The sequence below is a fragment of the Drosophila takahashii genome, chromosome 2R (assembly GCF_030179915.1).
Source record: "Drosophila takahashii strain IR98-3 E-12201 chromosome 2R, DtakHiC1v2, whole genome shotgun sequence".
Lineage (NCBI taxonomy): Eukaryota > Metazoa > Arthropoda > Insecta > Diptera > Drosophilidae > Drosophila > Drosophila takahashii.
The window spans coordinates 9334311-9353105 of record NC_091679.1 but is presented as its reverse complement, the minus strand read 5'-3'; the positions used below and the strand labels follow the sequence as shown (position 1 = coordinate 9353105).

The 18795-nt window shown below is 41.0% G+C and overlaps 2 protein-coding genes and 1 long non-coding RNA gene across 5 annotated transcripts in view; 1 reads left to right on the top strand and 2 right to left on the bottom strand.

Moving 5' to 3' along the window:
- Stlk (Ste20-like kinase) overlaps positions 1-18795 on the top strand; it is a 265199-nt gene that overhangs the window by 84775 nt on the left and 161629 nt on the right. The window lies entirely within an intron of this gene.
- Positions 8318-9453, bottom strand: LOC138912507 (uncharacterized). The gene is made up of 3 exons (XM_070213487.1): positions 9116-9453; positions 8724-9056; positions 8318-8664 (listed from the first exon to the last, which is right to left on the bottom strand). The coding sequence occupies exons 1-3, from the start codon at positions 9450-9452 to the stop codon at positions 8318-8320; spliced, it is 1017 nt and encodes a 338-aa protein (XP_070069588.1). The 5' UTR covers position 9453.
- LOC138912438 (uncharacterized) lies at positions 9493-11983 on the bottom strand. Its single transcript, XR_011417987.1, has 4 exons — positions 11268-11983; positions 10657-11193; positions 10087-10596; positions 9493-9637 (listed from the first exon to the last, which is right to left on the bottom strand). It is a non-coding gene; the product is annotated as an uncharacterized lncRNA (long non-coding RNA).

Below are 18795 nucleotides of genomic sequence, written 5' to 3'. Positions count from 1 at the left end.
GGAGGGTTAAAACCTTGACTTATCTAGCTTATGCAATAGAACCAGTGTGAAAGTATGTATGCTGTAGTACCTACAATCTCCTAACGGCGATATGGACTTAATATATAACAAGGTTTGTAAGGATGCTCCCTGACCGTGGTACGACTCTCAGTCGGATCCAGAGGACTTTTTACAAGAAATTTGTAAAGTCACCGAGACACTGGGCTAGAGAATAACGTCCGCGGGGACGGATGATGACTTTTAATAGATTATCCTGGAGATTTGCATTTATCCACTCGAAGGGGGTTATTCCAGTTGGGCGGGGACTTGCGACCCTCGAATGACCTTCGGGGCTATGGTGATTTCGAAAGTACTAAGTATTTAATACTGAAAAATCCCACGGGCTGGACCTTCGGGCGAGGTCGCAGCCGGGTCATATCGTGAAGGGTCGAAGTACGAGGTGAGGGTATCGAAAACCCACGGGCTGGGCCTTCGGGCGAGGCCGCAGCCGGGTTTTATCGTGGAAGGTCAAAGAACGAGGCGAGGGGATCGAAAACCCCACGGGCTGGACCTTCGGTAGGGTGCGAGGCATCGTAAGGAACTACCGTTACGCTACGCTATGAGATTAGTAGGGAAAGTGAGAGGATCTTTCGCCTTGCCGTGGGGATAGGTAGGGTGCGAGGGATCGGAAGGAACTACCGCTCCGCTACGATATGAGATTAGTAGGGCAATTGACAGGATCTTCCGCCTCACCGTAAGAAGAGTTGGGGTACGAGGGGTTCTACCACTTCGTATGAGAGGAGAATGAGGGGATCTTCCGCCTCCTAACGCAGGTGGGTTAATGGATAAAGGCTAGAAAGAATATAATATAGAAAGAATATATATAGAATATATATATATATATATATATATATACAGTACCAATACCTTTACCGCTGCAACTCGGATCACAGATCGTCGATAACCTACATCACTTGGGGGGAAGGGTATGAAATAACGCTCAAACCGCCTTTTGTGTTTCAATCGTTTTATTCACTGTCATGCCTTTATTTATTAACACATTTGCTTGTTCCGTTTTCTGTTTCACTGCACTGATTACACTTCTCGCTCACCAATTTTCTTCGGGACATGACCGCGTTGTTCTTTTCCACGTGCTTTCCGACTTTTATCCGCGTTCTCGCGTGCCTTCCAAGCCGCAAAGAGACCCTCTCCTACTTCCCGATCTTTCCCTTGTCAGATCGGTCTCGTATTTTATTCCTGGATTTCTTTTTTTTTTCTCCATGGTTTGCTTCCTTGGGCGAATGGTGTGGAACTAAACTGAGCCTATTTTGGTTCCATACCCAAAAATCTTATTGTTTCGTTTTCCGACTATTAAAAAATAATTCTCTATTTAATTTCTTATACAAACTAACGATTATAATAACTAAAACTTGTATTTATTGTGCGACCCAGCCGTCAGGCAGCGTCATCCCAGTTTGGATAGTTCTCGTATACAAGCTTTATTTTCTTAGATATTTATAATCACCCCTCGTCGAATTAATCGTCGACTGTCCGAGTCTGGCGGAGTAGTTGCCTGGCTTGTGTCGGTCTTCACTTGAGGGTCTTCTTCGTCCTGGCTAGTAGCTGTGAAAGAGTAAAGAGCTTTGAGATCGGCGACATTAGCTAGGCGGCTCTTTTGATTTCCCGGAAGACGTATTCAGGCTATGTAACGCGACGGGAACGCGACCACTCGATAAGGACCGTCGAACTTTGGGGATAGCTTGGCCGATGGTTGGCCGCCAATTCCTTCGACTTAGATTGTATTGACGGTTCTGAAGTTGCGCATAATTTTAAGCCGGCGTCATGTGGTTGTCCCTGGTGTGACCTGATCGTACTATGCGCCTGGAAATCTACGTAGGTAGCTGGGCTGTATCCGGTGGAGTCCAAAATGCTTAAGTTTATGGCCAGCGTGATTTCTGGCAGCAGCGCATCCCACGTATTCTGTTTTGAATTACATTATAATCAAAAATTCGTTCACATTTTAAATTACTTATACTAATTGTTGGGCCACTATTGAATCTCGAGATAAACATGAATGTAATTTTGAAGTATTGATCTTTCTTGAAGTGTATTGATCTAATTTGCTTTAGTTCACGCTCTCATGTAATTCACCACACTGGCCACGAAGGCTATTATACGACGTTAGAATATAGAGTTCAATTTTGGTACTGCGACAAGACGGTTGTATTTGCTTCACTAACTTAACTATCCCCACGACTCCCTAGAGTCTCATGTGGTCAGGAAAACGCTCCTGCTCCATCAAACATTTTGGCGCCCAACGTGGGGCTGGATAGTTAATTTTAAAAAAAAATTAAAAATGGTTAGTGTTCAAATCAACCCAATCGCCCAAAGTTAATTCCGTAGCCGCGCATTGTTACGTTACGAATCGCGATACTTCATAAGTGTCACGCTGCTCGCCGTTCACCTTACGACACACGCATACTTGCATCCGTAGACACGGCAGTACACCCCCCATACACCATCGTTGGAAGGCGCGGGTTGCTCGGAAGATCTGGATTACGCTACGCTGTTCCCAATCAGCTACGCCACCTATATTCTCGATTGCGGAGCCGAATCTCCATCGCCCCGTCGACAATATCATCTCTAACCTGGAAAACCGTTTCGCTGGACGACGTAACGCCACAACGGTAAGGTTACGTCATCGGTGCCAACGCCGCCAGAGCGCTCACGCCAATCGCTGAGTCTCCTTTGGTCTCATTCCGCCGTCACTGCAGTGCTTTCGGTTTTAACCTGCAAGTCCACTGTACACGCATCCAGTCACCACGAGTGCCAATAGCAGTCACCGCGCAACGCACCAACCTGGAACTGGTTCATTACGGAACCAGAGCGTTGCCAGACATTCGACTACATAAGTTGGCAGCATACGTTTATAACCACACACCAGAAGCTCTAATTTATAACTACATACACTTTACAAGGGCTGATTGCAAGTGATCCACCGCTGGACGTATTAAAACAGAAGCGATCCAACATACGCAGGAGCATTTCCCGCATTGGAACAGCAGACGCCAAGTCGGAAAAGGTTGAGAAGCCAAATGCCGCGCTGACGCCAGCCGAACTCACGTGTCGGCAAACTATTTTGGAGGCATATTTCAAATAAATCATGGCCGTCCAAACCGAAATCGAGGCACTCGACTCAACAGAGGAACAGCTAAACAACCGGGCCGAGCTGGAAGATATGTTCATCGCTATAAAGGTCACCAAAAAGGATCAGCTTGGAGACGACGTGCACAATTCTACGCCGCTTGCCCACGACACGCTCCTCAGGCCTGGACCACCATCATCTCTCAAGCTGCCAACTCTTGCGCTCCCGACCTTTGCTGGCGAGTACTCGGAATACAAAAACTTTATTACTACGTTCCAGCAAGTTGTAGACCGGCAGGAAGCGCTATCGTCGATCGAGAAGTTTAATCACCTCATAAACTGTCTCAGAGGCGCTGCCTTAGAAACCATCAAGGCGTTTCAAGTCACTCCAGAGAATTACACCAAGGCCTTACTACGCCTAAAGAGCAGGTACGATAACCCCACCATCGTATTCCTGGACAATATAGCGTCACTCTTCAAATTGCCAACTGTGACCACTGAAAATAGTGTACAGTTGCGCAGCCTGGTTGACAACGCATCAGCGTTGTTCAACTCGATGCGATCTTTAGGATCCGAAGCGCAGATAGCTCAAGCGATGTTAATTACTATTGTCATGGAAAAGGTAGACAAGAGAACTTGACAGCTCTGGAATGAATCTCTCACGTTCGCCACTTTACCCTCTTGGAATGCCTGCTTAACATTGATTGATCGGCACTGTCAACACTTGGAGTCCTCAATACATCACTTCGGCAATACGAATACGGCTCAAAATCGCTGTGCACAAACTGCCTAGGAAAGGCTCATCATCCATCAAACTGTCCATCTTCAAATAGGTGCAGAATATGCTCCCGGCTGCATCACACTAGGCTTCACTTCGATTCGTCAGGACAGGAATCAAGGAGTCCTCGACGGCCAAGTCCGCCTAACGCGCCACCTCAGCACCATGTCGCTGAGGCCGTCACTCATGCACACGTTGATACCTACCACGATCAAGTCATTCTGGCTACAGCCATAATCCTAGTGCAGGATGCTGTGGGCAACTACGTACCAGGACGTGCCCTACTGGACTCGTGCTCACAAGTTAACTTCATGTCCGAAGACTTCGCTTAACAACTTCGTTTGCCCTGAAGCAAGGGACACATCGACATTCGAAGCATCGGCGATTCTTTTACCCGCATCAAGCATCAAGCATCGCACTTCGACCGTTGTCAAGTCACGATTCGGTGACGCAGAGTTACCCGTCGAATGCTGTATAACCTCGAGAATCGCCTATCAACCTGATGCAGAAATCGACATTTCATCATGGAACCTCCCAGACAACGCTCCACTGGCTGATGAGAGATTTTATCAGTCTCGCCATATCGACCTACTTCTTGGCACGAAAACGTTCTTCACCGCTTTGTCTATTGGCCAAATTAAGTTGGGCCCCCATCTCCCCATGTTGCAAAAGACGATCTTTGGATGGGTAGTATCAGGGCGCACTGGCAATCAAGGCCATGCCGCCCAAGCCCACAGTTTCCTTTCATCAGAGGATTCAATAAACCTGAACTTGGAGCGCTTATGGCGCATAGAGGAAATTTCTACTACGCCATTAACACTTACTCCAGCGCAAGCTAAATGCGAATCGATCTTCCAAGTAGCGGATAGAAGACTGATGGTTCAACTGCCTTTCAAGGATGACCCTAATCTGCTGGGGAGGTCTCTTGAAACAGCACGGCTAAGATTCGCATCGTTGGAACGTCGCTTAAGCCGAAACGCGAATTTGCGAGCCGAATACACAAAATTCATGGATGAATATGAGCGCTTGGGTCACATGGAATTAGTAACCAGTCCACTCCTTAACGAACCCCACTATTACATACCACACCACTGCGTGTTTAAGCTCAACAGCACGTCAACGAAACTACGGGTAGTCTTTGACGCCTCGTGCCCGACAAGCACCTACAAGTCCCTAAACGACATCCTTCTAGTTGGACCCACGATTCAACCAGACTTGTTTACACTCTTACTAAGGTTCCGGACTCATCGTTATGTAATAACTGCTGACGTCGTCAAGATGTACCGGCAGGTATTAATCGACCCAGTACATCGTAAATTTCAGTACATCCTATGGAGAAGCCACATCGACCAGGAGATTCGCACATACCAGCTGAACACCGTTACCTACGGCACCGCATCAGCGCCGTATCTAGCAATTCGCAGCCTGTCTCACCTCGCCGATCAACATGCAAGATCACATCAAATTGGAGCTGAAGCCATAAAATCGTGTTTTTATGTGGATGACTTTCTCGGTGGAGCAGATACGTTAGATAACTTGAACTAGATTCGAACCGAAGTCATCGCTATTCTCACGGCCGGCAAGATGGAACTGGCAAAATGGCACTCCAACCATCAGGATTTCGTCAATGATACAACGGTCAAGGAGCTAAATCTCGACGACTACGCCACGACAAGCACATTGGGACTGAAGTGGGACCAACAAGAAGACGTCTTCAAATTCTCATTCAACTGCAGCACAGCTCCGGAAAGGATTACAAAGCGAACCATCCTCTCGGTGGCCTCATCCCTCTTCGATCCGCTGGGACTTGTCTCGCCAATTATTATGGTGGCAAAAATCCTTCTACAGGAAATTTGGCTTCTTCGACTACAATGGGATGAATCAGTCCCAATGACACCCCAACAAGCGTGGCTATCGTTCGTGTCGTCGCTACAGCATTTGGACTCTCTGCTCATCTCTCGTTTCTGCCTGCAGCCCCATTCAGATGAACTACAACTTCACGGCTTCAGCGATGCTTGCATGTTGCATTTACGCAAGAACAAGGCTTGCCGATGGCCACGTGGAAGTTCATCTAATCGCCTCAAGGTCGCGTGTGGCACCAACGAAGAAGAAGACGCTGCCGCAGCTCGAGCTCTGTGGAGCGCATCTTCTAGCGCGACTCTACAACCAGATAAAGGCAGCTTTTCTACAACACACGCCCGATACTTTTCTGTGGACAGATTCACAGCTAGTGTTGCATTGGATTCGACAACATTCTGCGACACTTTCTACATTTGTCGGCAATCGGATATCCGACATCCAAGAATTCACGCCAGACTATCACTGGAGGTTCGTTCCGACACGGCATAACCCAGCTGACATGATCTCCAGAGGATGCAACCTCGCAGAACTCACCAACTCAACATGGTTCCACGGACCTACATTTGTATCAAATCTGCCGACATTATGGCCACCTAACGTACACGGCAATCTGGACATGGCCGTCGTATCGTCAGAAAAACGCAAATCAGCATTCCTTGCATCAACACCGCCTTCCAGAAATAGTGTCTTGGAAGCCCTTCACAACAAGGAATCACACCAGTCTGGCCTAAGACTGGTAGCATGGATGCTTCGATTTTGCGACAGATGTCGGAAGAAAGAACCCTTTACTACGGGGCCACTTTCCCCTCTGGAACTGCGAAGGGCCATGCTTTGCGTCGCATGGAACCTACAACAGCGATATTTCATCGAGGAAATAACTCTTTTGCAAAGGGGCGCGCCGGTTCGTAGCCATCTTAAATCTTATCGCCCTTCTTGCAGATCACAGATGGATTCAACCTACTTCTCGTCGGAGGACGATTGGAACTCGCATCGATCCCAGACACTCACAAGCATCCCATATTGCTTCCCGCTAAGGATGTTGCTGTCGTCAACTACGTACGTCATCTACACCTGCGGAACTACCACGCTGGTCCAAAGGTACTGGTGGGACCAATGCGGCTGGAGTTTTGGGTCGTAAATGCCCGAGACGTCGCTCGTTGTGTTGTACGCAACTGTGTCCACTGTGTGCGCTACAGGCCTAAGCTGCTGCAACAACTTATGGGCAGCCTTCCAGTCGAGAGACTTACCCTGTCAAGGCCATTTTCTCGGTGTGGGATAGACTTCTGCGGGCCGGTTCATACCTATCTACGCGTTGGAGGAAAGGTGCCCGTTAAAAGCTACATCGCAATATTTGTGTACTTCGCCACGAAGGCGTGCGCACATCGAAATCGTCGGAGAACTATCAACTGATTCGTTCTTGGGTGCTCTGAAGCGGATGATCGCCAGACGTGGGCGACAATGCGACGAATTTTGTTGGCGCGAGCAACAAGTTGCAAGACCGGAAGGACTTTTTTTTCAGCACGAAGAACCAGCAAGACATTACATCGTACTGTACAAACGAATTTGTAACGTTCCATTTTATACCTCCTAGGGCTCCACACTTCGGCGGCCTCTGGGAGGCTGCTGTTAAAAGCGCCCAGAATCTCTTGTGCCGCACGCTCAAGGATGCCCGACTAACCTTCGAGGAGCTCTCAACTGTCGCTGCTGAGACTGAGGCAATCCTAAATTCTCGCCCGCTCACTCCACACTCATCGGATCCTAGCGATTTGGCCGTCTTAACGCCTGGTCATTTCTTAACCGGGGACTCCCTTCGAGCACTCCCAGACTGAGGTCAGTCGAGCCCCACCCCGCATTACTCCGATCAGGTTAATTTTTTTTTCAAAATTTCGTGCTAATTTGGTGCTAATTTCGGGCCTAATTCGCGAATTTTGTGCTCGAGTGAAAAACATTTTTTTAAATACCCAAAATGCGGGGTGTAGAACGGCAAACGGCCTACACCCCGCATCAAGTTCTGATCATACTAGATGAAAATGAAGTACCACATAATTTCGTGCTAATTTTGTGCTGGCTAAATCCAAAAGCTCAACTTTCGTGCTCAACGGAAAATTTTTTTTTTTAATTTTCAAAATGCGGGGTGTAGAACGGCAAACGGCCTACACCCCGCATCAAGTTCTGATCATACTAGATGAAAATGAAGTACCACATAATTTCGTGCTAATTTTGTGCTGGCTAAATCCAAAAGCCCGACTTTCGTGCTCAACGGGAAAATTTTTTCTTAATTTTCAAAATTCGGGGTGTAGAACGGCAAACGGCCTACACCCCGCATCAAGTTCTGATCATACTAGATGAACATGAAGTACCATATAATTGTACCCGTTACTCGTAGAGTAAAAGGGTATATTGTATTCGTTGTATATACGTTGTATATTGTATACGAATACAACTATGTAAATAGTACATTGTATAATAAGTTTAAATTAAAAAAATAACGAACAAAAAAACTCTTCTTTTCCCAAAAAAATTTCCCAAGACAGACAGCTTAGTAGAGTACTTCGCTTATTTTATTTCGCTATATATTAAAACTTCAGGGAAGAAACGAGCTTCTTTGAAAGATTTTTCCTTTCTAGCGTTATCATTTATTTCCGTCCAGCATCCATTGTTATGGTATAGTACGGCCGTGTAATGTCCTGTAAGAGGCATGTCTAAGACATTAACCTTAGCCGGTATGGCAGTCTTCCTTGTTGACGGTCTGGAAGGAATTGAGTCAGCTTGGTATCGAACGAAACCCTCCAATGAGTATTTTTTCCCAAATCTTTTTAAATCCAAACTTGTGGGTATAGCGCTTAGGGATTCCTCGCACCTTGTGTCTGTCATAGTGCATAGATCTATAATAATGAAGTTTTCTGTAAAGTAAAAGATTTGTTTGAATAAATATGACTAATAATAATAAATTTATCCGTACCAATAATTTCAAAGCTAGTCCTAGCTTTGCCACTGCAAAGTTTGCAATCCTCATCTTTTGACTGCAACATTTCGTCAACAATAAGATCCAACTTGCTAAGGTCATCCGCATTTATCGTTATCGTCCCAAGTATATTTTTGTGACTCATTTCGCAGTTTTTACATGGTGTTTTCTCATGAATAGGGCCATTTTTCCCCAATAATGGGTTGATGAGCTCAGCAGCTACTGTATTACAGTCGACAAGCATTACGTCTGCCTTCCTTTCAGCGACCTTAGGCGCTTGGGTGCTAAGTATAACCGTAGCTCGCTCTGCATAAGTATTGCTAGTGATGCCTGAAGCAGAAATAAGTATTTTATAAGATTTGTATTCAAGATTCGTCGAATACTCTTACCTTTTGATGACAACCGAATTAAAAACTTGGAGTAAAGCGATTCCCAATGGACGATGCTGTCCCTGACCCATTCAATACGAATCAACTTCATCATAACTTGACTGAAGCTGTCAAACGCACAAGTATTAGCAATAGAATACTTAGTTCCGTCGATTATGTGGATGTTTAAATTTGGGGAATTTCCGTTCCTGAGGATCGACTTCTCGGATATTTTATTTTTGGAGCTCATTGTGAGCTGCTCTGGGAGGAAATCAGTCCTGGCGTACAAGGACGTTTTCACGTTATTTCTAGCCACAGCCATTTTTCCTCTCTTTTGCCACTTTTCTGTCTCTCGCATTTCTATAACTCGACTGACCTGGTTATGTTGCTTACTGCATTTCTTGCATATCCTTTTTTGACCATAACCCTCCTCCTCTCCTTCAATAGGAATTGAACAGTTTTCAATGATGTGTACCGCTCGGTCGCAATAAGCACATTTATGGGCACCAGCCGCGTAATTACCGATCACGCATGCTGCGCATTCTAGAATATCAAATGTTTGTGAGTACGATTTATAATCAAAAAAAACAAGAAAGGTATCTAACTTCGGCAAGCCGCAGTTTATATACCCGTGTAGGTCGTCCTTATAGCAGCTGTATAATATAGCCGTACAGAGTTCAGTCTGTGACTATTATCAACAAAGCAAAATTTGTTCTTTATTATTTTTCATTATTTCTCCGATCGTTCCTATTGTAGCATTATTATAAAGTCATTTGTAAATTAAATTGAAACCTTTAAAAAAACCTTTAATTTTGTTTTAATAATAAAAATAATAATGACTTTGGACACAGTTTTATCCGGATAGAATAGTACGGACGGACAATAGGATATGCCGCGATCGACTCCGCTGTTCCTAACTGATCTGCAAACATCTGACTGAAATTATAATACCCTCTTCACGGGTATATTAATTAGAGTTGATCAAATAGTACCTGTTTCCGGATTGCTATTTTCTAAAGGTTCCAAATTTGATATCGGCGTTTCCGTTTCCATAACTTCTTCGTCACACCGTGGTCGTTTGTTTATATTATTGTGTTCTTTTTCTATTATGCGCTTTCCAGTTATTATTTTTCCTCTACCTTCGCAATCTTGTATCATTGTAGTAACAATTTCATCCGGTCTCAAATGTGTCTTTTTTCGAAAAACCCTCGTTTTAATGTGATTGTTTTCGGACTCCGATGACGCACTACTCGCCGGAACTCTTCCGAAACCGAAGGTGTCTCTCATTATAGATGTAATGAGGGGAAGGCTTTTACAATCAGCGATGAGTTTTTTGGCCAATTCGGGAAAGTAATAAGCGTTTGCTTCCGATCCTTGCGTACTGACTCCGTCAAGAACCGTCTTATTAATTTCCATGGCCCAAACGAAATAGCTGTTGATAATTTTACTATCCTTCTCTGGGCTAGTGAAGCTGTCATCAAATTCGCTGTCAGACTCACATTCTTGTCAAAAAAAATAGTAGAATTAAAAAAAGTCAATACTTTACAAGTGAGCTATTTTACCTGATGCAATTTCTGTGTTTGTTCCTGTAGCTTTATCTTGAAAAGTTTGAACTGCCTTTAAACACTCCGTTCGGTTGCCATTTTCCATCACTCCGGATGATTCGGCTTGACACATATATAACAAGTGCGTCAAAATAACAGCAGCTTCTTGTAATGAGGTGGAATGAAGAAAACAAGAGATGCCAATCATGTAAATTCTTTTCACAATTGGAAGGTTTTTAGAAAGAAGATCCGCGTATTTTTTCATTACGTGAGCATAGTCAATACGAACATAGCATTCCATTTTCTCTTCATTAAAGCAAGCATTTACGTATTCCGTGAAACTTTTATATCGAGTGAATGCATTAATGACCGCAATTTGTAGGGCTTTCGCGTCGTCTGTCACTACTTCTCTTGGATATGGTGCACCCACGACTTGCACCCAGTGTTGTAACCATACGCCTATACTAAGGGCTGTATGTGACTCGGAGAGCATTTGATGAACAGATATTTGTCCGTTAGCAGTATGAATCACCAAATTATACAACAGGATTATCCCTATAAATGTTTATAGAAAATTAATTAAAAAAGGCTTAACGTCATTTAAAAAACAGAACAATATTAGACACTACCAGTCAAAGATCCATCGGCTCGAACTATTTTTTTGCTTAATCCTGTGGCATTAAGTGATATTTTCGGATAATTCTAGTCTTCGCAGTAGTCTTTGTAGACATGAAGTTGGCCCACGGAAGAAAATATAACGCTAAATGGGTACGTCGAGATGCTATGAATAGAATTCTGCAATGATCCGCTTTTTAATTTATGAAGAGCAACCAAAGGATCTTTATCCACCCGTGTAGTCTGCACATATTCAGTTTTAGCGTCCCTTAAGGCTCGTTGTGAGTAGCATGAAGGCGGAATTTTCTCTCCGGCAATCATGAGACCGTTTGCAAGCTGAGCTTCCATGACAGATGGATATATGTTTGCATCGTGCATGTGTTTCCCAAGCTTGATTCGCTCAGGGTTTCGCAAAGGTCTTTTTCCACATTCACCCTTACATTTTGGCCATTGTATGGTGCACGTAACTACAATTATTTCGTTGCAGAAATTGGTCACGGTTCCTTCTAAAAGCGCTCCACAATCGCAACTTCCTGTAACGTAAATAACACACTCGACATAAAATGTAATTGTGTTTTAAAATTTTAACAAGACCCTTCTTAAAGATTTTCGATTTACAAATACAAATTTTTTTTTAAATTCTAATACATCATAACAGGTGACAGGATTATCAGGAAATACGTTTTAAAGCTATCGCGATCATTTCCTAAAAGTCTTCTTTCTATTGCAAGGGAGCCGGATCGGACCACTATTTCTTATGGTTCCCATAGGAACAAACGGATAAAAAATACTAAAAAACATAGCTTTGTTCGAAGTGGGCCTTTGATTTTTGACAATTTAAAAACAAAATGTAAAATAAAGCAAAAATACATCTGATATACCGATCGGGCACAAGGGATAGCGCGCTTTAAGAAGATGAATTAATCCATAAGTATTTATTTTAGCTGCAAGGGTATATTAACTTCGGATTGTCGAAGCTAACTTCCTTTCTTGTTTCTGGCATTGTTTCTGATAATCCATTGCTTGAAATTAATTTTAAAAAAGATAAAATAAGAATGTTTTTCGAGAAAAATAAATAATAATACAAAATTTGAACTAATATTGCGTTTTTAAATAAGAAAAAAATATAATATTTTAATAAGTGAAAAAACAATTTTAAAAAATCGACCTGAAGGACATCAATTTCAACGATTATATCTTCGAACCCCCTATTTTGGAAAATCTATGAACTTTAAGAAAAGTAACTAATTATTGTATGGTATACCTGACATAGTAGCCGATGTATTGTAGACTCGACCACGAGCAAATTTCCATGCACACTTTATTCTGTGCTCCTCCAGCAACTGTTGTGTTAGCGCACTCTGCCAATCTCCTTTTTTAAAAACATCATATGTTCTAGTTTTAATTGATCTGTCCTTTGAATTTTGCTTGTAAATTTTGTCGCGGCTTATGAGAGATTCAAATTTTTTTTGCGTAAAATGAACTTGATACACCATCGGCTCGACTATTGACCCATCCAAACTGGAAGTAGTGGTGTCGAGCACTGAAACCTACAAAAATTATTAAGTCACAATCTATAAACATGGGATACAAATTTTGATATACGTTTTGCTTTTCCGGCTCTTGGTTCGTTGAAAAACATTTCGTCCTTAATGCAAAAGAGTACAGTGCAAGTCCGGAAGGTGGAGTTTGCTTTTCAATTTTTTTCTTTTCATCAAAGCTGTTGCATATAGTGTCCCACAGACTGTTGTTCTTTGAAACAAGTTTGCCATCATTTAAAAGTTGGTCCTTATGTAGCATTAAAACAGAGATAACATAGTTATCGTCGCAGCGCTTTGGCCTTCCAACTGCTCTTGCTTTTGTTGAGATGGTTTCGTCTGGCGAATCCGGAGATCCTGTTTCATCTATCAAGGCGTTGTCAATCATCTCAATATTCAATGATTATGGTCAATATATAACATTATTATACTGATCACTCAATCAATTTATGTATTATAAACATACCTTAAAGACGCCATTCAAAATACACGGTGATCACATAAGATGGTTAACGTTTCCACAACAAAACTTTCACTGGGGTAAGACACAGTAAGCACCCTTGATCGGTAAAAGGCCGTGTTTTAAGAAAAGTTTCTTACGACATGTTGAGCGCTATTGCTTACCTTTATTTTAGTGTGACCGGATTTTTATGGATGTATTATCTAATTCTTAGCGCACAATACTTACGCCTATGAATTTTAACGGGGTTGGCAGTGCCGACAATTAATGCGTTTATGCGATGCCCAAATCACGCTTTAATTTCGATGTTTTAACTAATCCGCGGGTTGTAATAAACACTGTTAAGTGATTTCGGATAAGAAAGACAATAATTTCTCTCATATCCCAGGGACATCGCCGATCACATTATGCCGAAATATAATATGTTGCAAAGAATGTTATATTAATTTTGTTACAAAATTGAATCTTAGTTTCGAAAGATAATTACTTGCACTTCTCAAAAGTTTTGTATCCATAACAAACCAAAAATCCGTTGGCCTGTAAAACTCTTTCAAAGTTGGTAAAAAACAACATTTTTCAAATTTTCCAACTCTGTGGTCCTTTTTTCTCGAACATTGAATCTTATGCATTTCTTTAAACTGCAAGGAATTTCCTTTCTTGTTTAATATTTAATCAAACAAAAACACATAAATATGTTAAAAAACTTTAACATACAAAAGTTCTGATATCAACTTTTGTGACGAATATTTTTTATTTTCTAAATTTTTCTTAAGCCAACCGACAAACACTCATTTAGGTTTCAATTTGAAAGTGACCCAAAAATTGTATAAAACTATTACTTTTGAACAGATTGTCCGATTGGGACAATACTAGGTCCGTTTGACGCGTATTTCAATTAGGAAAAAAATAAAATTTAAATATAAATGCGTTTAGATCCACCCTAAAGCTATTTTTCCAAATTTTCTTTTTTATACTTTCACCGTAATTTATCCTAAGCCCATAGACTTCTAAAAAGTCTTAGTACCAAAATAACAGTACCTTTCGTAAGTTGTATAACTTGATCGGACTATCGTATTGGTTTTCAACTTTGCGGCTATAAATAGTAGTCTCCTCGCGTACACTCTCTGTGCGATTTGTCACTACGTGGACTGCCGAACGCAGTGATAACTAAAATTACTTATATAGACTTTTACGGGTGAGGTCAACTTAGCACAATTTTTAAACTTACCTGTTTTGTATTATATAATAAATATTATTTGTGTATCATAAAATTATTAATTTGTTTTTTTTTATTTAATACGAATTTATTTAATTTTATTGCTGAAGAGTCAACAGGAAGGATGAACTTTAGAAGTAATAAGAAAGGAAAATTTAACGAATTTAATGCAAGCATTTGTAATCCTTACAGATAATTTACTGAAGAGTGCAGAAGTTTTGTTTGTGTAATAAAAATCTTCTTTGGCATCTTTAACGATAGAATTATGTACAATTCAAAGAATTTAATTTTAGACTAATAACATAAACGGGTACAATTACGAGTATATGGTACTTCATGTTCATCTAGTATGATCAGAACTTGATGCGGGGTTAGGCCGTTTGCCGTTCTACACCCCGAATTTTGAAAATTAAGAAAAAATTTTCCCGTTGAGCACGAAAGTCGGGCTTTTGGATTTAGCCAGCACAAAATTAGCACGAAATAATGTGGTACTTCATTTTCATCTAGTATGATCAGAACTTGATGCGGGGTGTAGGCCGTTTGCCGTTCTACACCCCGCATTTTGAAAATTAAAAAAAAAAATTTCCCGTTGAGCACGAAAGTTGAGCTTTTGGTTTTAGCCAGCACAAAATTAGCACGAAATTATGTGGTACTTCATTTTCATCTAGTATGATCAGAACTTGATGCGGGGTGTAGGCCGTTTGCCGTTCTACACCCCGCATTTTGGGTATTTAAAAAAATGTTTTTCACTCGAGCACGAAATTCGCGAATTAGGCCCGAAATTAGCACCAAATTGGCACGAAATTTTGAAAAAAAATTAACCTGATCGGAGTAATGCGGGGTGGGGCTCGACTGACCTCCCAGACTGGCCTGTCAAGGATGATCAGCTCAACTGCTCTCAACGATGGAATCGTGTCAGCGCCATCAAGCAACACATCTGGAGGCGCTGGTCTACGGAGTAACTTCACGAGCTTCAGGCCAAATCAAACTGGTCGACTGGATCTTCGAATATTGCAGTCAACGAAATGGTCCTAATCCACGAAGACCATGTCCCTCCTCATCAATGGCTGTTAGGTATCATCGAAGCAGCTATACCAGGAAAGGACAACCACGTCCGAGTCGCTGATGTCCGGACGTCGAAAGGAATTATAAGGCGACCGATTCACAAATTGGCCCGTTTACCAATTAATTTAAAGTAACTAGGTACTTTCAATGGGGCCGGAATGTTGGGCCACTATTGAATCTCGAGATAAACATGAATGTAGTTTTGAAGTATTGATCTTTCTTGAAGTGTATTGATCTAATTTGTTAACCTAGGCAGCGCTCTTAGTGGTGAAGCTTTATTTCACGCTCTCATGTAATTCACCACACTGGCCACGAAGGCTATTATACGACGTTAGAATAAAGAGTTCAATTTTGGTACTGCGACAAGACGGTTGTAGTTGCTTCACTAACTTAACTATCCCCCGACCCCCTAGAGTCTCATGTGGGTCAGGAAAACGCTCCTGCTCCATCAAACACTAATAAATTGGTCAGTACTGGTTGTGTTAGGTAATCGGACAAATTAATTTTCTTTTGATGTTATAGTATTGGCAATGTAAATACCAGGTTGAATCTCCTGATTTGGTATTAATATAGTATCAGTATCGGACATTATTTCGATTTTTCGTATTACTTTAGATCTGGCTGGTAGTAGGATTCTATTATTACCAGAAGTATATGTTATTGGAACATAAATGTGAATGTCTATATTATTTGGTCTTATTATAAACCAATAGGGTTAAGGTCTATTTGGCAATTTAATTCTTTTATAAAATCGATTCCTATAATTCCATCACATGGAATCGCAAAATCTCGGTTTACAATATGAAAATTATATAATATTATATATTTGTCTGTCTTAAGTTCTATTGGACAAAGTCCTGTGAATTTTATGATTCCCTCGCCTATTCCTTGAATATTTATTGTATTCTTTATTTGTATATTGTTAAAGATATCAGCATTTTCTTTTAAAAGTGAAATATTTGCTCCCGTATCCATAAAGAAACGTGAGCTGCTTCCCTGTTTCTGAATTAATAAATGGTACAAATATATTGAGATTGAGGTTGATTGTATAAACCGTTGGTATTTTTAATTTCTCGGATCTAAAGGGGTCTGCGAGTTTCCCGAAACTGGCTGGGTAACGCGGACATTATTATTTTGTTGTGTGTTGTTGGAGTTGCTGTTATTTTGGTAATTGTTGTTTCCTCTATAATTTCCACGACCTCTATAATTATTGGTTTGGTTATTATAGTTTCGATTATAGCCATTATTTTGGTTGTCGGTGCTATTTCGTTTGTAGCTGTTATATTGGTAATACCCATTATTTTGGTAGTTACCTCTACCGCGGTAGTTACCTCTGAAGTTGTTACCTCTATAGGCTTGTCCTTTGTTTGCAAATAGTATTGCGTTGGCATTACCCGTCATTTCAGTACTACATTGAATGTACTTTGTGACAGCCTCATTCATTGATGAGAAGTTGCCTGCCTCAAGGATTGTTTTGAGTCGGCCATGTTCACAATTTTTTATCATTGTGTTTATACCCTCCTTGGTGCTGAATTTGTCTGCGTGTTCAGCTGGTAATCCTTCATCAATATACGAAGCTTCAAGGAGCTTTCGTAAATTTTCAACTTCAGTTGTGAATTTTTCTGCTGATTTTCCTTTTTAAGTAGGGGAGAGTGGGGGAATTTCGTCAGCATTTTTTCAAAGCTATTTTTTGTCCATCTTGAGACACGTTATCATATTTCTATTTTTATTGTTGAATGCGGTTAGCACCAAGCTTTAAAATGTGACATTCCCCTATTTTTTTAATTAGCTTGGTGATTTATAAAAAAATAAAATGTAAAACCAATATACTGGGGCAATCTCACCACATACAGGGGTAAAATCACCACACAACTGGGGAAATTTCGTCACCTGAAAAATGTAGGGAGTTTAACGCCTGAAAATATGCTACACTGATCAAGCGTACCATTTTTGTTGACGTCCTATATTTGTTGCTGCTGCTGGTAGTCTGTTCGTTAGCCAGCTCCTCAAATATAAAAATATGTATTTAAAATAGGTGCGAATTTACCCTTAGCATAGGGTGGCGAAATTTCCCCAGACCGTACTTTTTTAGAAATAATTATTTTTCTTGCGAAATTAGGCGCGAAGTTGAAAATCACTGACGCAGAAATGCACATTATAGCACTGTGTATTATATAAAAAATCGTGTATCTTATTCCTTTTGAATTGTGGCATACAGAAAAAATTTCGTCGAGAACTAAATGTAGCTTTTGAACTGTTAAAACACATTTAATATTATAGCTTAATTATCTTGGCCTTCTGTGCAAAACAAATGCATTGGTTGTGTCTGGCCGTCTTGAAGGACTAAAACAAAAAAATTATATATTTTTACGACTTATGGATTCCGAGATATTGCAGGTGACGAAATTGCCCCTGTGACGAAATTCCCCCACTCTCCCCTAGTTTTTGACATTTTGGCTTTAACTACATCGGATATATCGCCAATAATTGTGTCTTGTAATTTTTTTATTATTCCGTTTATAGTAGATTCAGTTTGCACTTTATACAAAGTTGAACCCACTATTTTGGATTTTATGACTTCAACAGCTCTCTCTTCAAATGTGCCTTTAGTTAGGTTTACTAACTTTAGGGCTGTGGCAAATCTTTGAAGGTTAATTTGTCCGTTGAATTCGGAAAAGCTATACATTTGCTATATCTTTAATATATGCCCGTTGGGCAACAGTATCGTCCGGCATTGCTAATATCTGTTCGATTTCGCTATCGGAATCAGCTGGTTCTTGATCTGATAATTCAGATTGAATAAGTACAGCTGGAATTGTAAGATTATTCAAATCTTTCTCTTCTATTTCTGGGCTATCAAATGTAGATTCTTCTACCTGTACCTCGTTGACTTCTGATGGATCTGATGATTCCAATTCGTCACCAGTTTCTAATTTCAAAGGGGTGTTTAAAATTGTTGGTATCGAAAATTTAAATTTTAATTATACCATGCTTTTATAGTTATTAGATTTGTTCGAAGTCTAGACAGAAACTTCGATACCTCAGACCAACGATTTTTATCTAGTCGATCTCTTTGCTCATGTATTAGTATACGCGCATTGTTAAAGCGAGATACTAATATTTCTACATGTTTGTTTATAGTGGTTTGTTGCGTTGTTCTATTTTGCGTTAATAACATATTTCTAAATGATCTAAGTAGTTATACCCGTTACTCGTAGAGTAAAAGGGTATATTGTATTCGTGCAAAAGTATGCAACAGCTAG